This window comes from Schistocerca cancellata, chromosome 5, assembly GCF_023864275.1.
Source record: "Schistocerca cancellata isolate TAMUIC-IGC-003103 chromosome 5, iqSchCanc2.1, whole genome shotgun sequence".
Lineage (NCBI taxonomy): Eukaryota > Metazoa > Arthropoda > Insecta > Orthoptera > Acrididae > Schistocerca > Schistocerca cancellata.
Genome location: NC_064630.1, coordinates 758987858 through 759011384, shown reverse-complemented (window position 1 = coordinate 759011384; position 23527 = coordinate 758987858). Strand labels below are relative to the sequence as shown.

The following is a 23527-nucleotide window of genomic DNA, read 5'->3' as shown; positions in this document are numbered from 1 at the left end:
AGAACGAATAGGAAAGGACACGAACTGGAGACAGACAAAGACGAAGACGGATGAAGACGAAGACGGCCGTAGACCAGGATCAGGACGGCGGCGGCGGCGGCGGCGGCGGCGGCGGCGAAGACCAGGCGGTGGTGGCAGCGAACAGACGGACGGACAACAGGCAGCGGCGGTGGCGGACAGCGAGCAGGCAGGCGGACGGACGGACGGACGAACGAACAGCTACAGCAGTAAGCGGCGGGCAGACAGACAGACGGACACAATCTTCGAAGACGGATATTCCAACCTGAGAGTAGCCCAGGCGTTGCAATCTGACGCCTTCGAATGAGGGGATCCAACCCTCTGATGACGGATGAACCTAGGTGCGGTCGCGGTATTTATGCTGAATCTCGCGCTTGCAAAATATACTGGCATCCTACAGCGCATGCGTCAGGTGTTGACATGCGCGGCATAGCAGAGTTGTACGTGCTGCCCTCGGTGGTGAAAGTAAAAGATCATCTAGTTATTGAGTATCGAATGACGCCGTCGATTCCGCTGTGATTGTATAATTTTAATAACAGGATTCCAATTTTTAGCCAGTTGAAAGCCGTTTTCACGATTTATAAGATTATCGGCAAGATGCATTTCCACTGATTCTTTGATTACAGAATCCCAAAATCTGGAAATCGGAGCTAAAAATTGTTGTTACATTGTACTCCATTGAATGACCCAAAGAAATACAGTGCTCTGCGGCAACCGTCAAAATCGGCAGCAGCAGACAGGTATATCTTCCATGTTCTGTACATCGTTCATGGACAGTTCTTGTCGTCTGGCCAATATATGCAGAGCCACATTCACAGTTGTAAATCGTCTTTAACTGATCCAGGGCCCGGTTCTTTGCTGGTGGATGGAAGATAACATTGATTTTATTTTTCTTGAGTAATTTGCCTATTTTCGACGACACATTCCCGGCGTGTGGAAGGAACGCAGTTGATTTATAATCGTCGTCAGCGTCCTCAGTGCGTTGCTTCTTGCTATGACAGTTGCGCATGGCCTTCCTTATTTGCCGTGAAGTGTAGCCATTCTCTTTAACGACCTTCTCCAAGTGTTCCAATTCTGCGTGGAGGTTTTCATCATCCGATGTTACATGAGATCGATGTATTAGGGTACTGAGAACACCGGCTGTTTGTGCTGGGTGATGGTAGCTTGACGCCTGGAGACACAGATCTGTGTGAGTCGGTTCCCTGTACACAGAATGTCCTAATGACCCCATCATTTTCACGGCGTACTAGCACGCTTATAAATTGAAAAAGATGGTAAATGGCCATCTCCATCGTGAATTTGGTGTTGTCATGTAATGAGTTTAAGTGATGAAGGAATTTTTCCAGTTCCTGTCTGCCATGAGACCATACAACAAAGGCATCATCTACGTACCTCCAGAAGCTCGAAGGCTTTAAAACTGCAGACTCGTGTGCTTTCTCCTCAAAAACCTCCATAAAGAGATTAGCTACCACAGGGGACAAAGGGCTCCCCATAGCGACGCCGTTTGTTTGTTCAAAGAATTCGTCATTGAATAAAAAGTACGTTGAGGCGAGTATATGTTTAAACAAGGCTGTCAGTTCTGCACTGAATAAGTTACCAATAAGATGTAACGATTCCATTAAAGGCACTTTGGTAAAAAGTGAGACCACATCAAAGCTAATAAATTCGAGCTGCTAAGCTTAACTTCCTTCAAGCGACTGACAAAATCCTCGGAATTACGTATATGGTGGAAACACCCACATACGGCTTTAGTAGTGAGGCCAGATATTTTGCTGTAGAATAGGTCGCAGCACCAATATTACTCACTATTAATCGTAGTGAGGCACCATCCTTCTATATCTTGGGAAGACCATAGAGTCTTGGTGGTACTGCATTGTGTTGTCTCAATCTCTTGATAACGTGTTCAGGTAGAGAACAGTCGCTCAAAAGGGTAGCAGTTTTCCTTGATATTCGCCTTATTTTGTGCTTTTCAAGTCACATCAAAATAGGTTCGTTTTCTGGAACGTGCTGCGAGCACTTAAGGCTGCAACAATGGCGGTCAATCCATTGAATCATCATATTAAGACGACCGACAACGAATATTTATTGAAAAACATCACAAGTTATTAAATGATGACGAGGAGCATTAAATAATACAAATGAAAAAAGTAAATGACTCGAATTACATTAATCTGAAGATTTAAACAACCACAATAAGATCGCACCTCGTATTCTCTCCTGTCGTAGTCATCTTACTGAGCGGGAAGAATAAAAGACCGGGTAGAGGAATCTAGCATTTGATATCGGGACGCTGTGATAACAATGATAAATTGTGGAATTACAGTGATATGTTCTAAGACTTATTTTCGATCTGAATTGGTTTTAAAAAACCAAGTGGCAATCCGCGAAAACGTGGCTTAGCACTTTAGTATGGCCGTGTGTAGATCCGACTTCTAAGAGAGCCATATTGGTATCTGAACTTTTTAAGGATGAACGAGGAAGCTTTCAACGAACTTCGTTGCAACTTACGTACATAAATCCAGCGAGTATATGAACAGTGCTGCTTCTAAGTTTCCACTAAACCTGAAAAGAGTGAGATACATTATCGTAGAGCATTGGTAGGTAGTGCTGTTGTTTATTTCTTCAGTGCAAAATTCAAACTCGTGAAAGGAACAAATAAGCAGTAACAGTGTTATTTCGCTGCAATTAAACAGTTTTGTCGAGTCTCTCTCTAAAGCTAATTACTGAATAAACGTTAAATATGTAATGAAACTACTGCACTGAATGCACAACACATGATTCTTTTCATATGTCATTCATGCCGTATTCATATTCATACTTGTTCGTGATATCCGGACATGCAAACAACTCATAAAACGAAGTCTCGGCAGAAACTGCTGTACATTGCACAGTGTCACCCTTACATGGTAAGTTATATATTGGAGGAGAGTGCGGAACTTCATGAGGACTGGCTATCGCTTGGTATATTGCGCAATATATCTTTCGATTTTGTTTTTCGACACAACCTTTTACTCCTTCCGTTCGCTAAGATGGCTACGACGGATAGAGTACTAGACAGTGAAGGGGCACACTAGCATTTGTCTTAAAAACAAATTCGGTTCGAAAATAAGTCTTCAAACAAATTTTAGGATTACGGAGATGTATCATTGAGATCGGAAAGCTGTGATAACAAAGTGGTGATCCGGGAAAGAGGTTGAACGTATGAGGGTCCCTTTCAGAATTATTTCGGGTCCGGCACACAGTTTTTATCTGTGTGGTAATCTCAAAACATCGAGCACTGCAATGCGGAGTGAAAGATTCATTCTGAAATGAAGTTTTTTCTTTTTTAAATACAGTATTTAGTAAACTTCAAAATGTACTATCTAACAAAACATGACGCTGTGGACTGAAGACTACTGACAGCCTGTAGCACATTATTTACCCTTGTGCACAAAAGTTCTGGTCTTGCCGAAAGCAGATACTGCAAGTAGGACAGACAGCCAGTGTAAGTATGAGGGGGAGGGAGAGCTCCAGATATAGATAACGGGAAGTGCCAGTCGATATCTCTGAAATCGGAACTCGAGTTGCGGGGCGTCAATGACTCAAGTAGTAAAGTAGTAGAGCACATTCGTACGGTGTTCTATCCTTTGACATGGTTAATGCATTGCGATATAATTCCGTAGTTTCGGAGATTGTAACAATTAGTGTGAATATTATTAAAACTTCTCACTTGTTTAGAAGGTATCCTTGTGTATCATTTTATATCCAGAGAAGTGCGACTGCAACCGCATCTTTCCACACCTAAAGCAATTCAATAGAACGGGAAGATAGTATCACACTAAACGATGTCCACGAATACACAGGTTGTTTCAAAAACGACTTTACAACTTTAAAATTTTTTGTAGGGAAATAGTTTCTTCCCAAAGTCAAAATCATCATCTTTAGTTTGCGGTAAAAAAACTTGGACTGACTTCGGATGGGATGTGTGTGGGATAAGCAACCAAACTCGCTATAGCATTGCAGGTGTAACTTCCTCAGTGGCGGCCTAAATTCTTCCTCTAAGTAGAGAAGCCGATGCAGGAGCAACAAACACGATATCTTTGATGAATCCCCATACAAAAAATCGAGTCATGTCATGCCAGGTCTGGGGAACGTGTGGCCATGCAGTTAGCACATCGCGACCAATCCATTGGCCTGGAAAGCGGTTACTGAGAAAATCCTGGACGTCAGCTAGGTGGTGGGGTGGTGCATCATCTTGCATGAAGATGACAAAGAACGAAATGTTTACCTCACCGAACTGTGGAATCAAAAATTTTTGGAACATATACAGGTACACTATCCCATTAATGGTTCTCACAGAAAAAAGGGACTGTACACTTTGTTCTTGCTAAATGCACAAAAAGCATTCTGTTTAGGGCTATCACGAAGATGTTGCAATGTGTAATGTGGATTTTCACTGCCCCAAAGCCTACAGTTATGTCTGTTAACCTTGCCTCTTAAGTGAAAAGTCAACTCGTCAGAAAAGATGATTTTGTCCAAGAAATGTTCATCCTCATGTAATTTAACATATGCGCGCAGAAGTTCCTGCGAGCATTTATGCCACTCATAAATTGTAGGCCTAGTAGGAAGATCTTTAGCGTACTTGGTAAGGAAATTACGCTGAAGTACTGTCGCCGACTTCGATTCTTCAAACCAAAACACAGTTACAACGCTCAGGTCCAGTGAAGGCAGCCATCTTTAACACAACTACCGCTGGCGCTCCTTACGGTGTGATTCGGCACTAGCGAACTACACGAGACAAAACTTGATGTACTACACATTGACACTACAACTTTGTAGGTACTATGAATTAATTTATATGAATTTTCAAAGGTGATGGTAAAGTCCTTTTTGAAACACCCTGTAGATATAATCGCTGCACAAAAAACGGTATTATTAGTTGAAACTTCCTGGCAGATTAAAACTGTGTGCCGGACCGAGACTCGAACTCGGGACCTTTGCCTTCGCGGGCAAGTGCTCTACCACTACTTACTGAAATGAATACGAGCACATAATACCAGGAAAATTCCACTGCACTAAAATCCACCTTAGAAATATATACACACATCGTAGATTAATTGGATAAATCAGTCCAATAAGATAATAACTGGAGCATTTCTACTTACCGAATACAAGAAGAAAGTGATCCCAACGTAAAAAATACAGAGCATTATGTTTACTACGTGAAGCATTGCCTTTAAACGTTAGCTACGCAGCACTCAACTGTTACAGAGCGTAACATGTCTCTCAAAGTGTTATCTTTTGGAGGGGAATAGTTTATCACGAGGTAAGGTGACCAAACAAAGATAAGTTTGTACGACCAACAGCCGAAGCATTTCACCTCTGACGCTATCATAATCAATGCACCAAACGACGTATGCCACGGGCATCTTCTAGACGCTGTCACATACTCGTTTTGCCTTTCACGTTCTCTTAAGAATGAGAAAATTAATTAAAAGTATCTATTTAAGCCTATTTAGTTAATGAAAGATCGAGAGACTTAATGCGGCTTCCCAGGAAAGTAGACCTCTGAGATTAACACGTAAATTGTATGACAACAAGTAAACCTGACAGAAGTACCAAGTAGTTACAGATTCAGGCTAGATGCTTGAACCTAGAACGGTGAATAGCCTTTCTTTTGAAAGATATTACTTTATTCAATTTCTTTAACGTTCACTGTTCGGTAGATTTCCTGTTACCGTTGCTCTTATTACTCACAATGAAGCACCGGAAGGTTTCATTATTCAGTATTACTTGTGTGCCGCTGTATTTCTTTTTTCTCCCACAAGCTTCAGATTCATCTGTAGAGTTTTTCATTCATCACACAAGCCTTTGTTCACTTATTAACGATGCAGGTACGACTGGGCACAAATCTAGATCAGTTCTGTGCGTCATTCATATGAATTTTAGTCTGCTGCATTCGAAAACGACGGCGAAATGGTTATATCTGTTCGTGTTTTGAAGTTACTCTGGTTGATTACTTGTTGAAACAAATTTCTCCTGCTTTTTACATACTTGTTAAGAAGTGCATTCATCTCATTGTCATTTACTCTTGTAATTTTTTCCGACAGCATAGAACTGAAAGAGTTCGGTTATTTTTCGAAGCCGATGTTATTGTTGGTCGTGGAGGTACTTACTAGCTTCTGATTAAACCCAATCCTGGGATCGAAAAGAGTGATTTCTACTCTTTGTACCATTCTAGTACTCTGCTAATGTAGCCCCATCTTTCACCGTACAACATGGATTTTCATTGGTTACAGAGATCTCTCAGATAATCGTGATGGGAAGCTTTACTTCCTTTACACTTATTTGTCAATATACCGAACCAACATTAAATGAGTAGTTTTAGCCTTAGGTAAACTGATAACACAACGGATAGAACGCTTGGGATTGCGTTCGATTACACTGCAGCAAGCATTCCTCTATGCATTCATTTCATATAGCAAGGGGAAATATAATAAGAGCATTCAAATAACATGAGTGTGTCACTTGGGTAATGTAATTTTACAATCATTTAACACATGTGGCAGTACCAGTAGGAGTGGAGAACGTGAGAATGGTGAATCAAATAGGAATCAGTTTGAGCAACTGAATATTTAATAAATAGAATTTGCTGTCAACATTGAAGGCAATTAGGAACAAGCACAAGCTCATTAACGTCCCTTACACAAGGAAATATATATCTGATTAACTAGGTTGAGCAGGAAGAATCATGGAATTTGACTGTATGGGATGATCCAGCCTTACTCCTTTTTGTAAGCTTCCATAACATCAGTCACACAAAAGGGAGGAGAAAATCTACTTCATAACATCTAACATCTTATTGAAATGATTGGGTTTTGTCACTCATGGAACGACTGTCACACATAAAGGGATATGTCTAAAAAAAATAATGGTTCAAATGGCTCTGAGCACTATGGGACTTGACATCTGAGGTCATCAGTGCCCTAGTCCTTAGGTTAGTTAGGTTTAAGTAGTTCATCACACACATCCATGCCTGAGGCAGGATTCGAACCTGCGACCGTAGCGGTAGCGCGGTTCCAGACTGAAGCGCCTAGAACCGCTCGGCCACACTGGCTGGCGTATACGTCACACTCACGATAATTAGTACCGTGCAAAATAAACGGGAAGCCAGCAGGCAGCTAAGGGAAAGACAGAGCTATCCCGTGAAAGACGAGACTTCAGAAAATCTTAATCATGGATGTAGGGATTTGTTATACTCAGCATGAGTGTTGGATATCATGGCCGCCATATTGTATATATCTGGCAACATTGCAGAGTGGACTAGAACTCTTTGTCCCCAGATGGCGGCCATGACGTCATCCAAGATGGCGGAATTTCAACTTCCCACTTTTTTTCTGGGGGATGGGGGCTTGGCACTTTCCCACCAAAATCAAACAGGATAATGCACTACACCTCTGTTATCTCTACTAAGCAAAGAAAATGGCAGGCTGGTGGAGGTAGCCCAAGTGAGATATATTCCTAAGTCATGCCTCTTCCTCTTACGAATCTTGAATTCCAACAGGATAATGCATCACAGGTCAGTTATCTTCACGCCATTTTCTTTGCTTAGTAATCTCACTTTGCGTCAGTTCAAGGAGGAATTGGCAGTCAGGTGACTTAGGTTAGTGGAAGAAGGCCAACTTTCAATTTTGGTGGGAACATAGGTCACTTGGGTTTTCACTGTTACAGCGAAAGAAAGGACACTTGTACTAACCTCAGTCGATTCCTCCACCTAAGGATTCTTTGGAAAAAGCACTTTTCTTTATTATTTAACCAATTACAAGCATGTGTATTCGCCACTGGGCCTGGACTCCAACTGGCTTAGTTCAGATCGCCACCAGCAGAGGGCACTCTCAGGTCGTCAGGTGATGACGCAAGTAACATTATCCAAGATGACCTCTTGGTGGACAGACTGGGTGGTGCAAAGAGCCCAACTGGCTTAGTTCATATCGTCGCACAGTGGGTCAGAATACCAAAAAGCTGGTCAAAATATAAATAGCTGTTCAGTTTGTACCAAACTTAGTATGTAAGGGTTTACGGAGTTTCTGATTAAGAATGTGATATCAAAAAGTGAAAAAAAACAAAATGGCGGACCCAATATGGCAGGCTCTATGTACACTATCATTTTTTACGTATAAAAGTAATTTTTAGGGAATTATCGAGGTTACTGATGAGAGTTCAAAACCTGTCTTTTTATTTATTTTTATTTATTTATATTTATATATTTTTATTCATATAAAATTCGGTATTTAGGGGTTATTGTAGTTAATGCTTAAAAATTAAACCAAAAAAGTGGAAAACTCGATGAAAGGACCAAATATAGGTTACAAGATGGTGTAAAATATTACAAAAAATTATTTCATTTTAATTGCAATTATTTTGTAAATTTTTTATAACTTAAAAAAGAATAAGAAAATGAAAACTTGTAAATTATCTTCTGCTTCAACTGAATCGTCGTCATCCTCAAACAGTTTCCTCATTATCTGCATCTGCATCTGAATCTTCATAGTCTGTCGCCAGAAGCCGTTGCCGTCTTAGTTCCTGTGGCGGAAAACTCTTAAGTTTCTTCGGCGAAGATTTGCGTAAGGAAGAAACGTAGGGGTCTGTCGTTGCCAACAATCTCCTGAACACGTCTTCCATAGTCTTAACTCTTGAAAACTTTCGAGAAAAACTCAGGCGATATTGCTTTATCAACTTGTTGATTCCTGAGCATCCTCCAATAGTTGACCGATGGGTAAAATGGCCGAAGAAATAATGTCTGGACCGTGAATCAACAAGCTATGGACTGCTGTTGGCATGTTGCACCAGGGGTATTCTTTCATGTAGTGCCTGGCAGTTGCTAAGGCGTATGCTCGAAACTTTTCAACGTCGATCTGACGTCCGCTCGAAATCGTCTGCAAAATTATATGGAAACGGTGGATTAGTTCTTCGGAAACTCCAGTTATCAGCGCCGATGTTGGAGTGTTTTAAAGAAAACGTCGAGCGGTGTTTCCGTCATTCGTACTGCCAAACCCTTGTTTCGGCATGTCAATTAAAATTCCAAGCTGCTCTTTGAAAGCTTTTTGAATGTTGGATTTCAGTATTGCTTTTTCCTCTTTATCTTCTGCTTTACGTGCCTGCCACTTTCTTGTTTTCATTTGGTATGCCAAATGAATACAAGATTCAAAACATCGAATCCAGGCGTGAAGAGTCGATAGTCCGTACTGCAGATAATCGGCGGTAACTTGTTTTTCAAAACATCGTCAATGTTATTAAATTGGGCAGACGTAGCCTTGCAGAGATAGCACCGTTGCGCAGATTTCGTGTTGGTGATAGCATTGCACACTTTACCATCTACCATGGTCATGCTTAAATTGTATTTAATGGAAATGTCTTTCCCATGGATAACTGTTTCGAATGACTGGAGTTGTTCGATCTGTTTGTCGTAATACGCTTTCTCATTTAAAGACGTTTGCTTTGTTTCCTTTGTAAATTCTAACTTCAGTGGTCTGCAAAAGAGGGTTGAAGACGGCTTCGGATTAATCCATAAACTCTTTTCTTCTTTAGTTTCTTCATTTACACCCGCACGTTTCAGTGGAACAAGCGAAGTGAAAAATAAAGTTGCATCTGAAATACTCGAATCTGAAAACTTCATTTTATACATGCTTTGCCCGGAGGTTCCGTCAAAGCCCCACTTACAAATAAGGGCCATATTAGACATTTCCGAATCACTCATATGTAAAATATCGTCTCGTTTCAGCAGTAGAACACGTTGAACAGTGTGGTCTAACAAAGCTTGCAACCATACCTCAGCTTTTGATTCGGTAAAAGTGAGGGTTACGTCTGGAGGGCAGCAAGCTTTTTTTGCTACCGAAACAGCTGAAGACGGTGGATATAGTGTGTTTAAGCCTTTTCCTTTAGCCCCATTTCTCAAATGCTGGTAAGATTCTTTTGACAATTTCAAGTCGAAAAGGAGTGCTAGACCTTCATTTGCATCATATGAGGATGGCGATGATGTTGAAAATCGCAAGCCTGCCTTGTATTTTTTCACCTTGGATGGACTTGAGAGTGTGACGTCTTTCACAATCTTCGCAGCATCTGGGTGCCCCGAAGATCGAAGACCCATTTGCGCGGCGAACGATAATTCGACAGGACTGAACTTCGTACGAATCTCCTCAGTTCTCCTTCTTTTAGACCTATCAAATTTTGTGGCAGGTCGGCCTGTTGATTTAAACATTATCTGAGTCACACTTGCAGGTTTCGAATCAATCGGAATGTATACTATTGTATTTAACCAGGTTTCGTTCTTCCTGAAAAATTATCCTTGTTGCCGAGTTGCTTCCTTATACTTGTTTCTTAACTTTAACAAAATCAAAATGGTAGGCCTCATATCATAGGGAATTCTAATTGTATGTCCACTTTTTTTCTGTCAACAACCTTTCCAAATGTTCTATGACCCCTTCCAAATCATTTGACAAATACTCATTTTTCTAATAACAAAAATCTTTCCTCGAAAATCCGATTCTGGAATACGCTGGATCAGATGAAACTAAAATAATTAGAGAAATGACGAAAAGTGTAACAGATTTTTTTTAATTTCATTCTTTACAATGCTTCTACGTGTCGATTGTAATTTAAATTGTACAAATAAAACTCATAATTAATTGATTCTACTGTCATTTTTGAAGATGTCTGAACAATGACATTTTGCAAGTTTGGCTTAAAACGTGGCTCAAAGCCAGAGTCGCAACTAGTCGCAGGATTTGAAGCTTAATTTACAAAGGTAATAATATATACTTGCGTACACAGCGCAAAAGAAAGCAGAATGTCGTGGAATTCGTAACTTATCTCTGTTTTTCAAGCTCATTTTACGATTTTGTCATTCATTTCCCTGTAGTACGTTAATTGAAATGTAAACGTGCATAATTGATAATTTAATAGTGATATAAGTGTTTTTTCACTAGTACATACCTCCTGGAATACATTCCATATTAAAAGTATTGGTTTCACATGCACAAAACATAAATAACTTCCTTCAACAACACGACTGTTTTTGTAGCCTGGCAAGCTGCGCGCACGCTAACAATGAACTGCCGCATTTGACCTGATATATTACCGAACAAATCAACATCTGGTCGTCCGCACAGCCGGCGTTCACTTGTCCCAGCATTGCTGCTGCCAACCTGATAGTCCAAAATCCCCATCTTTAAACTTTTTTTTTCCTTTTTGGCCACGTTTTCATGATTCTGGCCCACTGTGCGTCGCCACCAGAGGGTGCTACCATGACATCGGGGCATGACGCAAGTATCGTTATTCAAGATGGCTTCATACATTTTCTTCACCATGTGCTCTTGGACACACAACCACTGTACGGTCCCATTACATAACCCCAGATCGTCTGTTCTCTCTCTCTCTCTCTCTCTCACGTCTGCGGCTGGCGAGCATGCGACCGCAAACGTCACAACCTCCAGCCTGCACATTCATATCTGCGCCTCAGATAATCTTCTGCAAATACCCTAACAAATGTAACTGAGCACATGTGACACCCACATCGCGCATCTGACGTATCAATTACCTAAGTACTTAATTCCAATTAAATTTTAATTATATTACATAAATGAATGTACTATTTGTATATTCTGATATCAAATGAGAATTTTCACATTTTCCCAATAGGAGCGCAATGCTCATTCATTCTTTCATTCATTCTTTCTTTCTTTCATTCATTCTTTCTTTCTTTCATTCATTCTTTCTTTCTTTCATGCATTCTTTCTTTCTTTCATGCATTCTTTCTTTCTTTCATGCATTCTTTCTTTCTTTCATGCATTCTTTCTTTCTTTCATGCATTCTTTCTTTCTTTCTTTCATGCATTCTTTCTTTCTTTCTTTCATGCATTCTTTCTTTCTTTCTTTCATGCATTCTTTCTTTCTTTCTTTCATGCATTCTTTCTTTCTTTCTTTCATGCATTCTTTCTTTCTTTCTTTCATGCATTCTTTCTTTCATGCATTCTTTCTTTCTTTCTTTCATGCATTCTTTCTTTCTTTCTTTCATGCATTCTTTCTTTCTTTCTTTCATGCATTCTTTCTTTCTTTCTTTCATGCATTCATTCTTGCATTCATTCTGTAGCACCCCCACCCCTAGAATGCTGCACTCCTATTGGCTACTGCATTAGTCACGTGATTCTACGTCATAGAATCCCAGATGGTGATCTGTAGGGGGAAAATGGCGCGAAAATAACTGAGTGTGCACTCCTTCCTTACCCTCCCCAGCAGCCCAGCACAGCCTATTTCTGAACATTTTATTTATCACACTCATACAAAAGACATCCTTCGGGCCATCTCACACAGTCCACAGACCTGTAAACTACTTCTAAATAACGCTCTCCAGACATGCAGACAACTCCTAATTTTCCCAAATAATTTCATTACACACTTGCAGACACCTCGTAACTAATGCAGCACAAGGATGTGTAGACACGCTCAGTACTCGTAAACTGTCCAAATAACGCTTGGCGCAGCCTACAGGCCCTCTCCCAAAAATAATGCAGTCAGCGCACGCAAGCACCCTCTGGCAACCCCTGTCCAGCAGAGTGCACAGAGTACCCCAATGAAGGGGCGCGGCCATCAGCTGTCAAATCACGCACAGGACCCCGCTTGGGTCCCGCAAGTATGAGGCGGCCACATCGCTTTTCATACTTGACGCAAGAGAAATTCCTATCGCAATACGTGTTCACCTAGACATACAGGTATGTCCTGGCGCTACCAGCCAGAGACGCGTACGCTGTCACATTTGTCAGCCGCCGCCAAACGCAGTTGAAAGTCGCCTGTCCATTTTTTTCGTGTATACACTCACGCTTATACTGACATCACCGAATTCCAAGACGCACTCATGTAAGACACCTCGAAGCAGCAGATGTCTCTACTGCCGATGACAGGGGCACAGGGTGCATTGCTTCTAGCGCGGCATGAGACAACCGTTTAACCATACTTAACTACCCAGCGTGGCTCTCGCCTCGCCGCGAAACATCTGAGTGGCGACTCGCCATCTAAAACGTTCTCAATGTTATTCTGATGTCACATGGTTCGGTAATTACAATTCCCAAGAGGTCAACTTGGCTTAGGTTAACTATTTCTTGGAAACTATAAAAAAAACAGAGACATGCAGAAAGCGAGCGTTAAGAATTTCTGTGCATACAAGCTAACAGAACCTATTAACGAAAATAACATACAATTCCCTTTACCGAGCGAGGTGGTGCAGTGGCTAGCACACTGGACTGGCATTCGGGAGGACGACGGTTCAATCCCGCATCCGGCCATCCTGATTTAGGTTTCCGTGATTTCCCTAAATCGCTCCAGGCAAATGCCGGGATGGTTCCTTTGAAAGGGCACGGCCGACTTCCCACCCCCCTCATTCCCTAATTCGATGAGAGCGATGACCTCGGAGTTTGGTCTCTTTCCCCTAAAACAACCCAACCCAACCAATTCCCTTGTCCTAGTGCACCTAATGTGATACCCTTCCTGCACTCAACATACCCAAACGTCCTCAACGCTATGAGGAGGCTCCTATATCCCACACAAACGATGTCAATCAATCGAGCATTATGATTCGCTCTTATCGAGTTTACCCATCCGAATTACTGATACCTCCAATATTGAAGCACTATCCGCCTTTTTTCCTTCTGCAGACCAGACGTTCAGGGTTTTTTTTTTTTTTTTTGCACAGATCGCCATATTGCACTGACAATTAAATCATACAAACTACCATACATATCTTCAAATACGAAAATACTGGAAAGTCAGAAGCTTGAACGTGGTAGGGAAACTAGAAAATCTGAAAAGGGAAATGCAAAGGCTAAATCTAGATATAGTAGGGGTCAGTGAAGTGGAAGGAAGACAAGGATTTCTGGCCAGATGAGTATCGGGTAATATCAACAGCACCAGAAAATGGTATATCAGGTGTAGGATTCGTTATGAATAGGAAAGTAGGGCAGAGGGTGTGTTGCTGTGAACATTTCAGTGACCGGGTTGTTCTAATCAGAATCGACAGCAGACCAACACCGACAACGATAGTTCAGGTATACATACCGACATCGCAAGCTGAAGATGAACAGATAGAGAAAGTGTATGAGGATATTGAAAGGGTAATGCATTATGTAAAGGGAGACGAAAATCTAATAGTCATGGGCGACTGGAATGCAGTTGTAGGGGAAGGAGTAGAAGAAAAGGTTACAGGAGAATATGGGCTTGGGACAGGGAATGAAAGAGGAGAAAGACTAATTGAGTTCTGTAACAAGTTTCAGCTAGTAATAGCGAATACCCTGTTCAAGAATCACAAGAGGAGGTGGTATACTTGTAATCTAATTGAAATCTTCCCGTACTCCCGGCCTTTTCCATCATGGTCACACACAGGTTCCGAAATCAGATACTGGATTGTAAGGCGTACCCAGGGGCAGATACAGACTCACATCACAATATAGTAGTGATGAAGAGTCGGTTGAAGTTCAAGACATTAGTCAGGAAGAATCAATACGCAAAGAAGTGGGATACGGAAGTACTAAGGAATGACGAGATACGTTTGAAGTTCTCTAACGCTGTAGATACAGCAATAAGGAATAGCGCAGTAGGCAGTACAGTTGAAGAGGAATGGACATCTCTAAAAAGGGCCATCACAGAAGTTGGGAAGGAAAACATAGGTACAAAGAAGGTAGCTGCGAAGAAACCATGGGAAATAGAAGAAATACTTCAGTTGATTGATGAAAGGAGGAAGTACAAACATGTATTTCTGTATTCCTGATTTTCCCAGAACAAGTCGCTGAGGAATGAAATAAATAGGAAGTGCAGGGAAGCTAAGACGAAATGGCTGCAGGAAAAATGTGAAGACATCGAAAAAGATATGATTGTCAGAAGGACAAACTCAGCATACAGGAAAGTCAAAACAACTTTTGGTGTCATTAAAAGCAACGGTGGTAACATTATGACTGCAACGGGAATCCCACTGTTAAACGCAGAGGAGAGAGCAGATAGGTAGAAAGAATACATTGAAAGCCTCTATGAGGGTGAAGATTTGTCTGATGTGATAGAAGAAGAAACAGGAGTCGATTTAGAAGAGATAGGGGATCCAGTATTAGAATAGGAATTTAAAAGAGCTTTGGAGGACTTACGGTCAAATAAGGCAGAAGGAATAGATAACATTCCATCAGAATTTCTAAAATCATTGGGGAAGTGGCAACAAAACGACTATTCACGTTGGTGTGTAGAATATACGAGTCTGGCGATATACCATCTGACTTTCTGAAAAGCATCATCCACACAATTCCGAAGACGGCAAGAGCTGACAAGTGCGAGAATTATCGCACAATCAGCTTAACAGCTCATGCATCGAAGCTGCTTACAAGAATAATATACAGAAGAATGGAAAAGAAAATTGAGAATGCGCTAGGTGACGATCAGTTTGACTTTAGGAAAAGTAAAGGGACGAGAGAGGCAATTCTGACGTTACGGCTAATAATGGAAGCACGGCTAAAGAAAAATCAAGACACTTTCATAGGATTTGTCGACCTGGAAAAAGCGTTCGCCAATATAAAATGGTGCAAGCTGTTCGATATTCTGAAAAAAGTAGGGGTAAGCTATAGGGAGAGACGGGTCATAGACAATATGTACAACAACCAAGAGGGAATAATAAGAGTGGACGATCAAGAACGAAGTGCAGGTATTAAGAAGGGTGTAAGACAAGGCTGTAGCCTTTCGCCCCTACTCTTCAATCTGTACATCCAGGAAGCAATGATGGAAATAAAAGAAAGGTTCAGGAGTGGAATTAAAATACAAGGTGAAAGGATATCAATGATACGATTCGCTGCTGACATTGCTATCCTAAGTGAAGAAGAATTAAATGATCTGCTGAACGGAATGAACAGTCTAATGAGTACACGATATGGTTTGAGAGTAAATCGGAGAAAGACGAAGGTAATGAGAAGTAGTAGAAATGAGAACAGCGATAAACTTATCAGGATTGATGCTCACGAAGTCAATGAAGTTACGGAATTCTGCTACCTAGGCAGTAAAATAACCAATGACGGACGGAACAAGGAGGACATCAAAAGCAGACTCGCTATGTCAAAAAAGGCATTTCTGGCCAAGAGAAGTCTATTAATATCAAATACCGGCCTTAATTTGAGGAAGAAATTTCTGAGGATGTACGTCTGGAGTACAGCATTGTATGGTAGTGAAACAATGACTGTGGGAAAACCGGAACAGAAGAGAATCGAAGCATTTGAGATGTGGTGCTATAGACGAATGTTGAAAATTAGGTGGGCTGGTAAGGTAAGGAATGAGGAGGTTCTACGCAGAATCGGAGAGGAAAGGAATATGTGGAAAACACTGATAAGGAGAAGGGACAGGATGATAGGACATCTGCTAAGACATGAGGGAATGACTTCCATGGTACTAGAGGGAGCTGTAGAGGGCAAAAACTGTAGAGGAAGACAGGGATTGGAATACGTCAAGCAAATAGAGGACGTAGGTTGCAAGTGCTACTCTGGTTTGATGCAGCCCGCCACGAATTCCTTTCCTGTGCTAACCTCTTCATCTCAGTCAGTTGACTGATGACAAAAAAAACAAAAAAAAAAAAACGAAAAGACTCTTGCTATAGGGCCGTTCGTGGTGGCCGAACAGGTCTAGGCGCTTCAGTCTGGAACCGCGCGACCGCTACGGTCGTAGGTTCGAATCCTGCCTCGGGCATGGATGTGTGTGATGTCCTTAGGTTAGTTAGGTTTAAGTAGTTCTAACTTCTAGGGGAATGATGACCTCAGATGTTAAGTCGCATAATGCTCAGCAATTTTTACTATGGGACACAATCATCCTCTCTAGTCGGGCCATAGCATAAACCATAATAACTTTACAGTGCATTATATACACATTATACACATTGTAAGGCACATAACTTTAAAATACAATATATACACTTTTTACACAAACAGTGCGATTATATTTTATATCTGTACAGCACCCGATAAAAATATACTTTGCCTTCACTCGCACAGGTTATGTCACCATGCTCCACAGTCCTAGGGAAGCACCGTCAGCCTTCTCTTTCTTTCTACAGACGAGACATTCAGCGCCATCCCTTTTACGTCAGAGCACCCTCAGTGGACCAAAGTAGCTCTCAGAACTCTTCTACAAATTCGAGATCGTTTCCGGTCGGCACAAATGCGTTTCTATTAGCTCCTTGCTTGCTCGCTTTCCTACACACATATCGAGACTCCGGGATTACAAGAACACATACATTTTCTGCATATTATTATACCATTTTCACTGTACTTCACGATATCAAGCACTAATCGGCATCCTGCCGATCGCTAGCGCAACATAATTTCGAGTCTATATCCTGAGAATTATTTCTCTACAAACTCCAAAATTTAGTGAGGTGCAGCGTGCTGTAAACCCTGAGTAACTTGAAACAAATAGAGGAAACTGTTGTTTCCACTCCCGAATACCGATGTCGGTGATGTAACAGATCCCAAATCAGACCTATAATTTACAAGCCAACTAAGGTCTTTCCCATGTCTAGAGAACAGACGAACGTGTCTTTCAGACACCACAATCGATCTTCTCTCTGCTTCTGCACATTTCGTGCATTTATTTAGCTGTCAAGCGAACAATTTACATGGGACGGAATAACAGTCCAACGCGAACGCACCATCTTCTCAAATTTCCATTTGATCACGAAAGCTGCCCAACACGTACTAAGTATGAGTTCATTATTCGGTCGTCTAGAGGACTCCAAAGTTAACTCACATTCCTACACTCCAACAGGCCTATGCTTTCGGACGGGTGCTGCAGTTAATGGGAAACGTGAATCATTACCACCACAGGCCATGCATACATGGAATCAGTCTAGAAAACCGCTCACGTAGCCTATATCTTTGATCATTATACTTACAATTACATATTACGATCGCACTCTCAATTAAACGGCTTCCGACAATTAGCGAAGTATTAGAAATACACCCTCCTGTCGGCAGTGGCTCTGGAAATGGAAATATCTGTACCTTCCTTACGAGTGCACGTACTCTTCCATTTGCTATCACTGTACAGTCGGGGTATGGATTTGGGGATTGGATTACTTAGTCATTTCCTTCCCACAAACACACACAAAACCTCATCCTCAAATGCGAACATATGACGTATCCGTTACTACTAAGTACAATACTCCGTCAATAACTGATTGCATACGATACGAAATAATACTTAACGAAAATCAACGGTCGCTGTGCATGTCTATTAGGTTTTTCTTGAGAGTCCTACCACTGTGTCTTAGAAAGAGAGACGTAATCCGCTAGATCGTAAAGAAAAAAATCGATCTTACCAACTACTGCATGTTACTGTCGCAAGCAGTCTTGGTTCTACAGGCGCACACAAGTATCCACGTTAAAAGCTGTACCCACTTTACAAATCGAGGAACGACCTGACCTCGGTATTTTTCCGGAAAAAAAACCACCTCATTCAGTCACGGTGATAGTACCAACGCGTATTATCCGTCCACCATGCAACCTCGTAATAAAATCACTGAACTTTGAAAGTGGTTCGGCTAAGGAACGTGATATGTAAGCGGTATTTGTGACTCCCTCACACCGTCCCAACTAGATAATTCTATAGTACTTGTGGTATGGAGAGAGAATGCGCTATATCAGAACTTCGGCGATATATCGACTGATTGAGAACGAACACAATCGGCACATCATGTGCTACTACTGTTTGAAATCGTACGAAGAAAAATGTACAATAGCTTCTCAGATCTCTAGTGTTACGCTACCCGCTAGAAATGTCAGTTATTTCAGTTATTTCTCTATATTCAAGCACACACCTGCATCTGATCATACCCACAAGTGAATCATATTTCTCACACTCAGATACCTAGAAACGAGTCACCGCCCTCGAACCTAGCTGCTACAGTAAAATTCCAGCCTGGTTTTAGCCAGCCCCTGAGCAGAAGTCGGAGAAAACCATACCCACCATCTTCTGCAACCCGTGTAGAAACAAAGCGACCTGAGTTAGTGCAACAGGGACGTGTTTTGTCCATTCGACGGAAATGTGCGCAATGTGCTACGTCCGCAAACTACATACAAGTACTACAAATCCGCATCCATTGAAATCAATCAGCCGAACATGCTCTCCCGAATGCCAGTCCAGTGTGCTACCACTGCGCTACCCCGCTCGGTAGAGAAAAAGGATGAGGACGACGGTTCAATGCCGCGTCCGGCCATCCTGATTTAGGTTTTCCGTAATTTCCCTAAATCGCTCCAGGCAAATGCTGGGATGGGTCCTTTGAAAGGGCACGGCCGACTTCCTTCCCTAATCTTAAGAGATCAATGACCTTGCTGTTTGGCCTCTTCCCCAAACAACCCGACCCAACCCTTATTCTCTACACCCCCCCCCCCCCAAACAGTGGAAGTCCTATAGTTCGTAATTTTTCTCTAACTTCATCGCATATTTGAGCCACCTAGACACCGATGCCGACGCAATTACGCAAAGCTGCGGTGGCGCTCCAGCGTGGAGAAAGAGATTCCGCAATGCTCCCTCAGAATACCGCAGCGTGCAGCCATCCATGAATTCCTAACCGTTTACCAAGTCCATCACCTCAAACTGCTACTGCTACTGCTGCATATAAAGTGGTGTCTGCGGTGGCTGTATATTTTAAAGTTTGATCACCTATACTCAAGGCGAATGATCGTATGCGACGCTCCCTCTGGTCCTGTTTATTTGCTTCAAACACTGTACAGAGGTGTGTTAGAAAAAAATAAATCTTTGACATTGTTTTCTGCCACGACTTCGAGACCTGGGCCGGATTCTAAACTGACATTAAGAAGTTCTGATCGACGGCCTCTCACGGGAAACTAGACGTTGCACGGTGTATATCATATTCTTACGACAGATAGCATAACACTGGATGATTTTAAATAAAAGACAGTTACAACTTAAGTAAACTGTTGGCGTAGGTCACCAAACAACAGTCCGAAGTTGTACAATTTTGGTAAACATTTTTGGAAATAGTGATCAATAGAGTATTATATTTTAACTGAAGTCAGTCTTGATCACAACACTTATGTCTCAATAACATAGGTGACCGGTTTCGGTTATATATAAATAACCATCTTCAGACCCATAGCTTCCTTGGAGGATGGTAGGCGGAGCTCTCCTCAGCTGCTACTGAATTGACTTCGTAGCAGCTGAGGAGAGCTCCACCTACCATCCTCCAAAGAAGCCATGGGTCTGAAGATGGTTATTTATATATAACCGAAACCGGTCACCTATGTTATTGAGACATAACTTTAGTTAAAATATCAGTCTTAATCACAACACTTAAGTCCGAATTTGATTCGCGAGCTGTACTTTGAGACTCGTCTCTCACACTGACGGAATAGCTGACGACTCTGCTTTCCCTTTCAACTGATTCCTCATATTGCACTTACGTACGTGATGACTGTTTCGATGCTAGCAACCCCCCAAAAGTTGCTGCCCATCCACTAAAACCTGTTACCACATAGTGATTGGTTACCAAACTCAAACAAGCGATATGAGTCAGTGCACGGATGGGATGGAAAAGACACCATCTACGTACTCTAATAATAAACATCACATTTCATAGCGCGAAGGATTTGCTATAACATGATTGGCCGGTATTGAAGTTATTGGAAAGTTTCCCCAATTTCAATATCATAGCTAAACCAGCCCCTCTCCACTTCGCGAGTATCATTGCGACCATGGATAGATGATTGTTAATTCTCGAACACACAGGTCGTCACTGAATGTCTGGTGTACTTTTTGCAGTACGTCCAGTGCTCGACATATTTCCACCTCTGTGTATGGGAGTCACAGAGCATCCCCGCTGTCTTACGGTAAAATTAGAGACTGAAAGACCGTCCTCACACTGTCATTGACCAACCAGCCCTGCAGTACCGTTAGCGAATTAATCTGCAACCGACCAGAAGAAGACCGCTACACTCCACGTCTCGCGAATGAATTGAGCTTTCCGAGTCCTAACCCGTCCAAGTGCACGAGATTTCTCGAGATGCGACGATGATGAGGAGCTTAGCACTCCTTACCAATGTATAGTAACAGATTTCAAATTGCCGTCATGTAATAGCAGACAGTTAAGAACAACAAGAAAGGAATCATTTTTATAGGAGATGGAGCTCCAAAAGTTACCAACTCTGAAGTTCTGTTCTAGAGTCTAGGATTGGTATCTCGAGGGCATTAGTAAGAGAGAACATAAACACACGCACTCCTAAGGTTACAATGTTCTGCACTTAAAATGGGCCTATAATGTTAGATCACCTGCGCTTCCGACCTATCAGACGTATCGAATGTACCGTTGTTAATGGCATACATCCTTCTTCCCGGTTTCTCTACGATAAACTAGGTTATCGAACCGTAAAACACTTGCTCTGCCTGATATGAGTACAATATAGTTACACCAGACCTACATAAAATGGTCCTTAGTAGCGGGTGATACATCCTACACGGAAACAAACGCATAGCAGCAGCGTCCGACATGTGAAAATTACAAGTAATTCCATCACTAACTCTGTAAACAGCTCATCAGACAGGCAAATGTGTACATGGGGATTGCAACACCTCACAGGCTCCTATCGCTAACTTAGTTATGACTCTGAAGTGTCGTATTCCATCCCCCCTATTGCATCTTGGGTGTAAAATCATCACATAAATCAAAGTTCGTTTAGAGGAATATGTCAAGTTCCATCACACATGCGATCGTTAATGGTAAACCTGTCGGTCATCAGAGGACTTCTACTCATAGTACTTTAAACCACATACAGAACACGTGGTTGTATGTCTACTTGAGATAGAACGCGGGCTCTCTCACATGACTGATGCATGCAGTCAGAACACTGGAAAAAAATTGACCTACAGCAACTTCTCCATATTTACAGGGTGTTACAAAAAGGTACGGCCAAACTTTCAGGAAACATGTCCACATAACATATTTTCTTTCTTTGTGTGTGAGGAATGTGTCCGGAAACGCTTACTTTCCACGTTAGAGCTCATGTTGTTACTTCTCTTCAAATCACATTAATCAAGGAATGGAAACACACAGCAACAGAATGTACCAGCGTGACCGCAATCACTTTGTTACAGTAAATGTTCAAAATGTCCTCCGTTAGCGAGGATACGTGCATCCACCCTCCGTCGCATGGAGTCCCTGATGCGCTGATGCAGCCCTGGAGAATGGCGTATTGTATCACAGCCATCCACAATACGAGCACGATGAGTCTGTACATTTGGTACCGGGGTTGCGTAGACAAGAGCTTTCAAATGCCCCCATAAATGAAAGTCAGGAGAGCCCGGAGGCCATGGAATTGGTCCGCCTCTACCAATCCATCGCTCACCGAATCTGTTGTTGAGAAGCGTACGAACACTTCGACTGAAATGTGCGGGAGCTCCATCGTGCATGAACCACATGTTGTGTCGTACTTGTAAAGGCACATGTTCTAGCAGCACAGGTAGAGTATCCCGTACGAAATCATGATAACGTGCTCCATTGAGCGTAGGTGGAAGAACATGGGGCCCAATCGAGACATCACCAACAATGCCGTGATTGCACAATTGCGTGCGGATTCTCGTCAGCACACACACGTTGATTGTCAAAATTTACGGATGAGGCTTCATTCCAACGTGATCAAATAGTAAAGACAACATTTGCACTGAAATGAGGATTGACACATTGTCGGATGAACCATTCGCAGAAGTGTACCCGTGGAGGCCAATCAGCTGCTGATAGTGCCTGCACACGGTACGGAAACAACTGGTTCTCCCGTAGCACTCTACATACAGTGACGTGGTCAATGTTACCTTGTACAGCAGCAACTTCTCATTAGGGTTATCGTCAACTGCACGAAGAATTGCCTCGTCCATTGCAGGTGTCCTCGCCTTCTAGGTCTTCCCCAGTCGCGAGTCATAGGTTGGAATGTTCCGTGCTCCCTAAGACGCCGATCAATTGCTTCGAATGTCTTCCTGTCGGGACACCTTCGTTCTGGAAATATGTCTCGATACAAATGTACCGCGCCACGGCTATTGCCCCGTGCTAATCCATACATCAAATGGGCATCTGCCAACTCCGCATTTGGAAACATTGCACTGACTGCAAAACCACGTTCGTGATGAACACTAACCTGTTGATGCTACGTACTGACGTGCTTGATGCTAGTACTGTAGAGCAATGAATCGCATGTCAACACAAGCACCGAAGTCAACATTATCTTCCTTCAGTTGGGCCAACTGGCGGTGAATCGAGGAAGTACAGTACATACTGACGAAACTAAAATGAGCTCTAACATCGAAAGTAAGCGTTTCCGGACACATGTCCACATAACGTATTTTCTTTCTTTGTGTGAGAAATGTTTCCTGAAAGTTTGGCCGTACCTTTTTGTAACACCCTGTAGAAGTAACGATGTACGATTTAATGGTTGACTGGTTCAATCTCTCTCTCAATC

General features: G+C 42.1%; 1 protein-coding gene across 1 annotated transcript in view; it reads right to left on the bottom strand.

Annotated features, from left to right (window-relative positions):
- The window catches only part of LOC126188005 (uncharacterized), a 92817-nt gene extending 87540 nt beyond the window's left edge, over positions 1-5277 (bottom strand). The window contains exon 1 of the mRNA XM_049929422.1: positions 5163-5277. Within this exon, the coding sequence (XP_049785379.1) occupies positions 5163-5228 (66 nt within the window). The 5' untranslated portion in view covers positions 5229-5277. The remainder of the gene's footprint in view (positions 1-5162) is intronic.
- Between the last annotated feature and the right edge of the window lie 18250 nt (positions 5278-23527).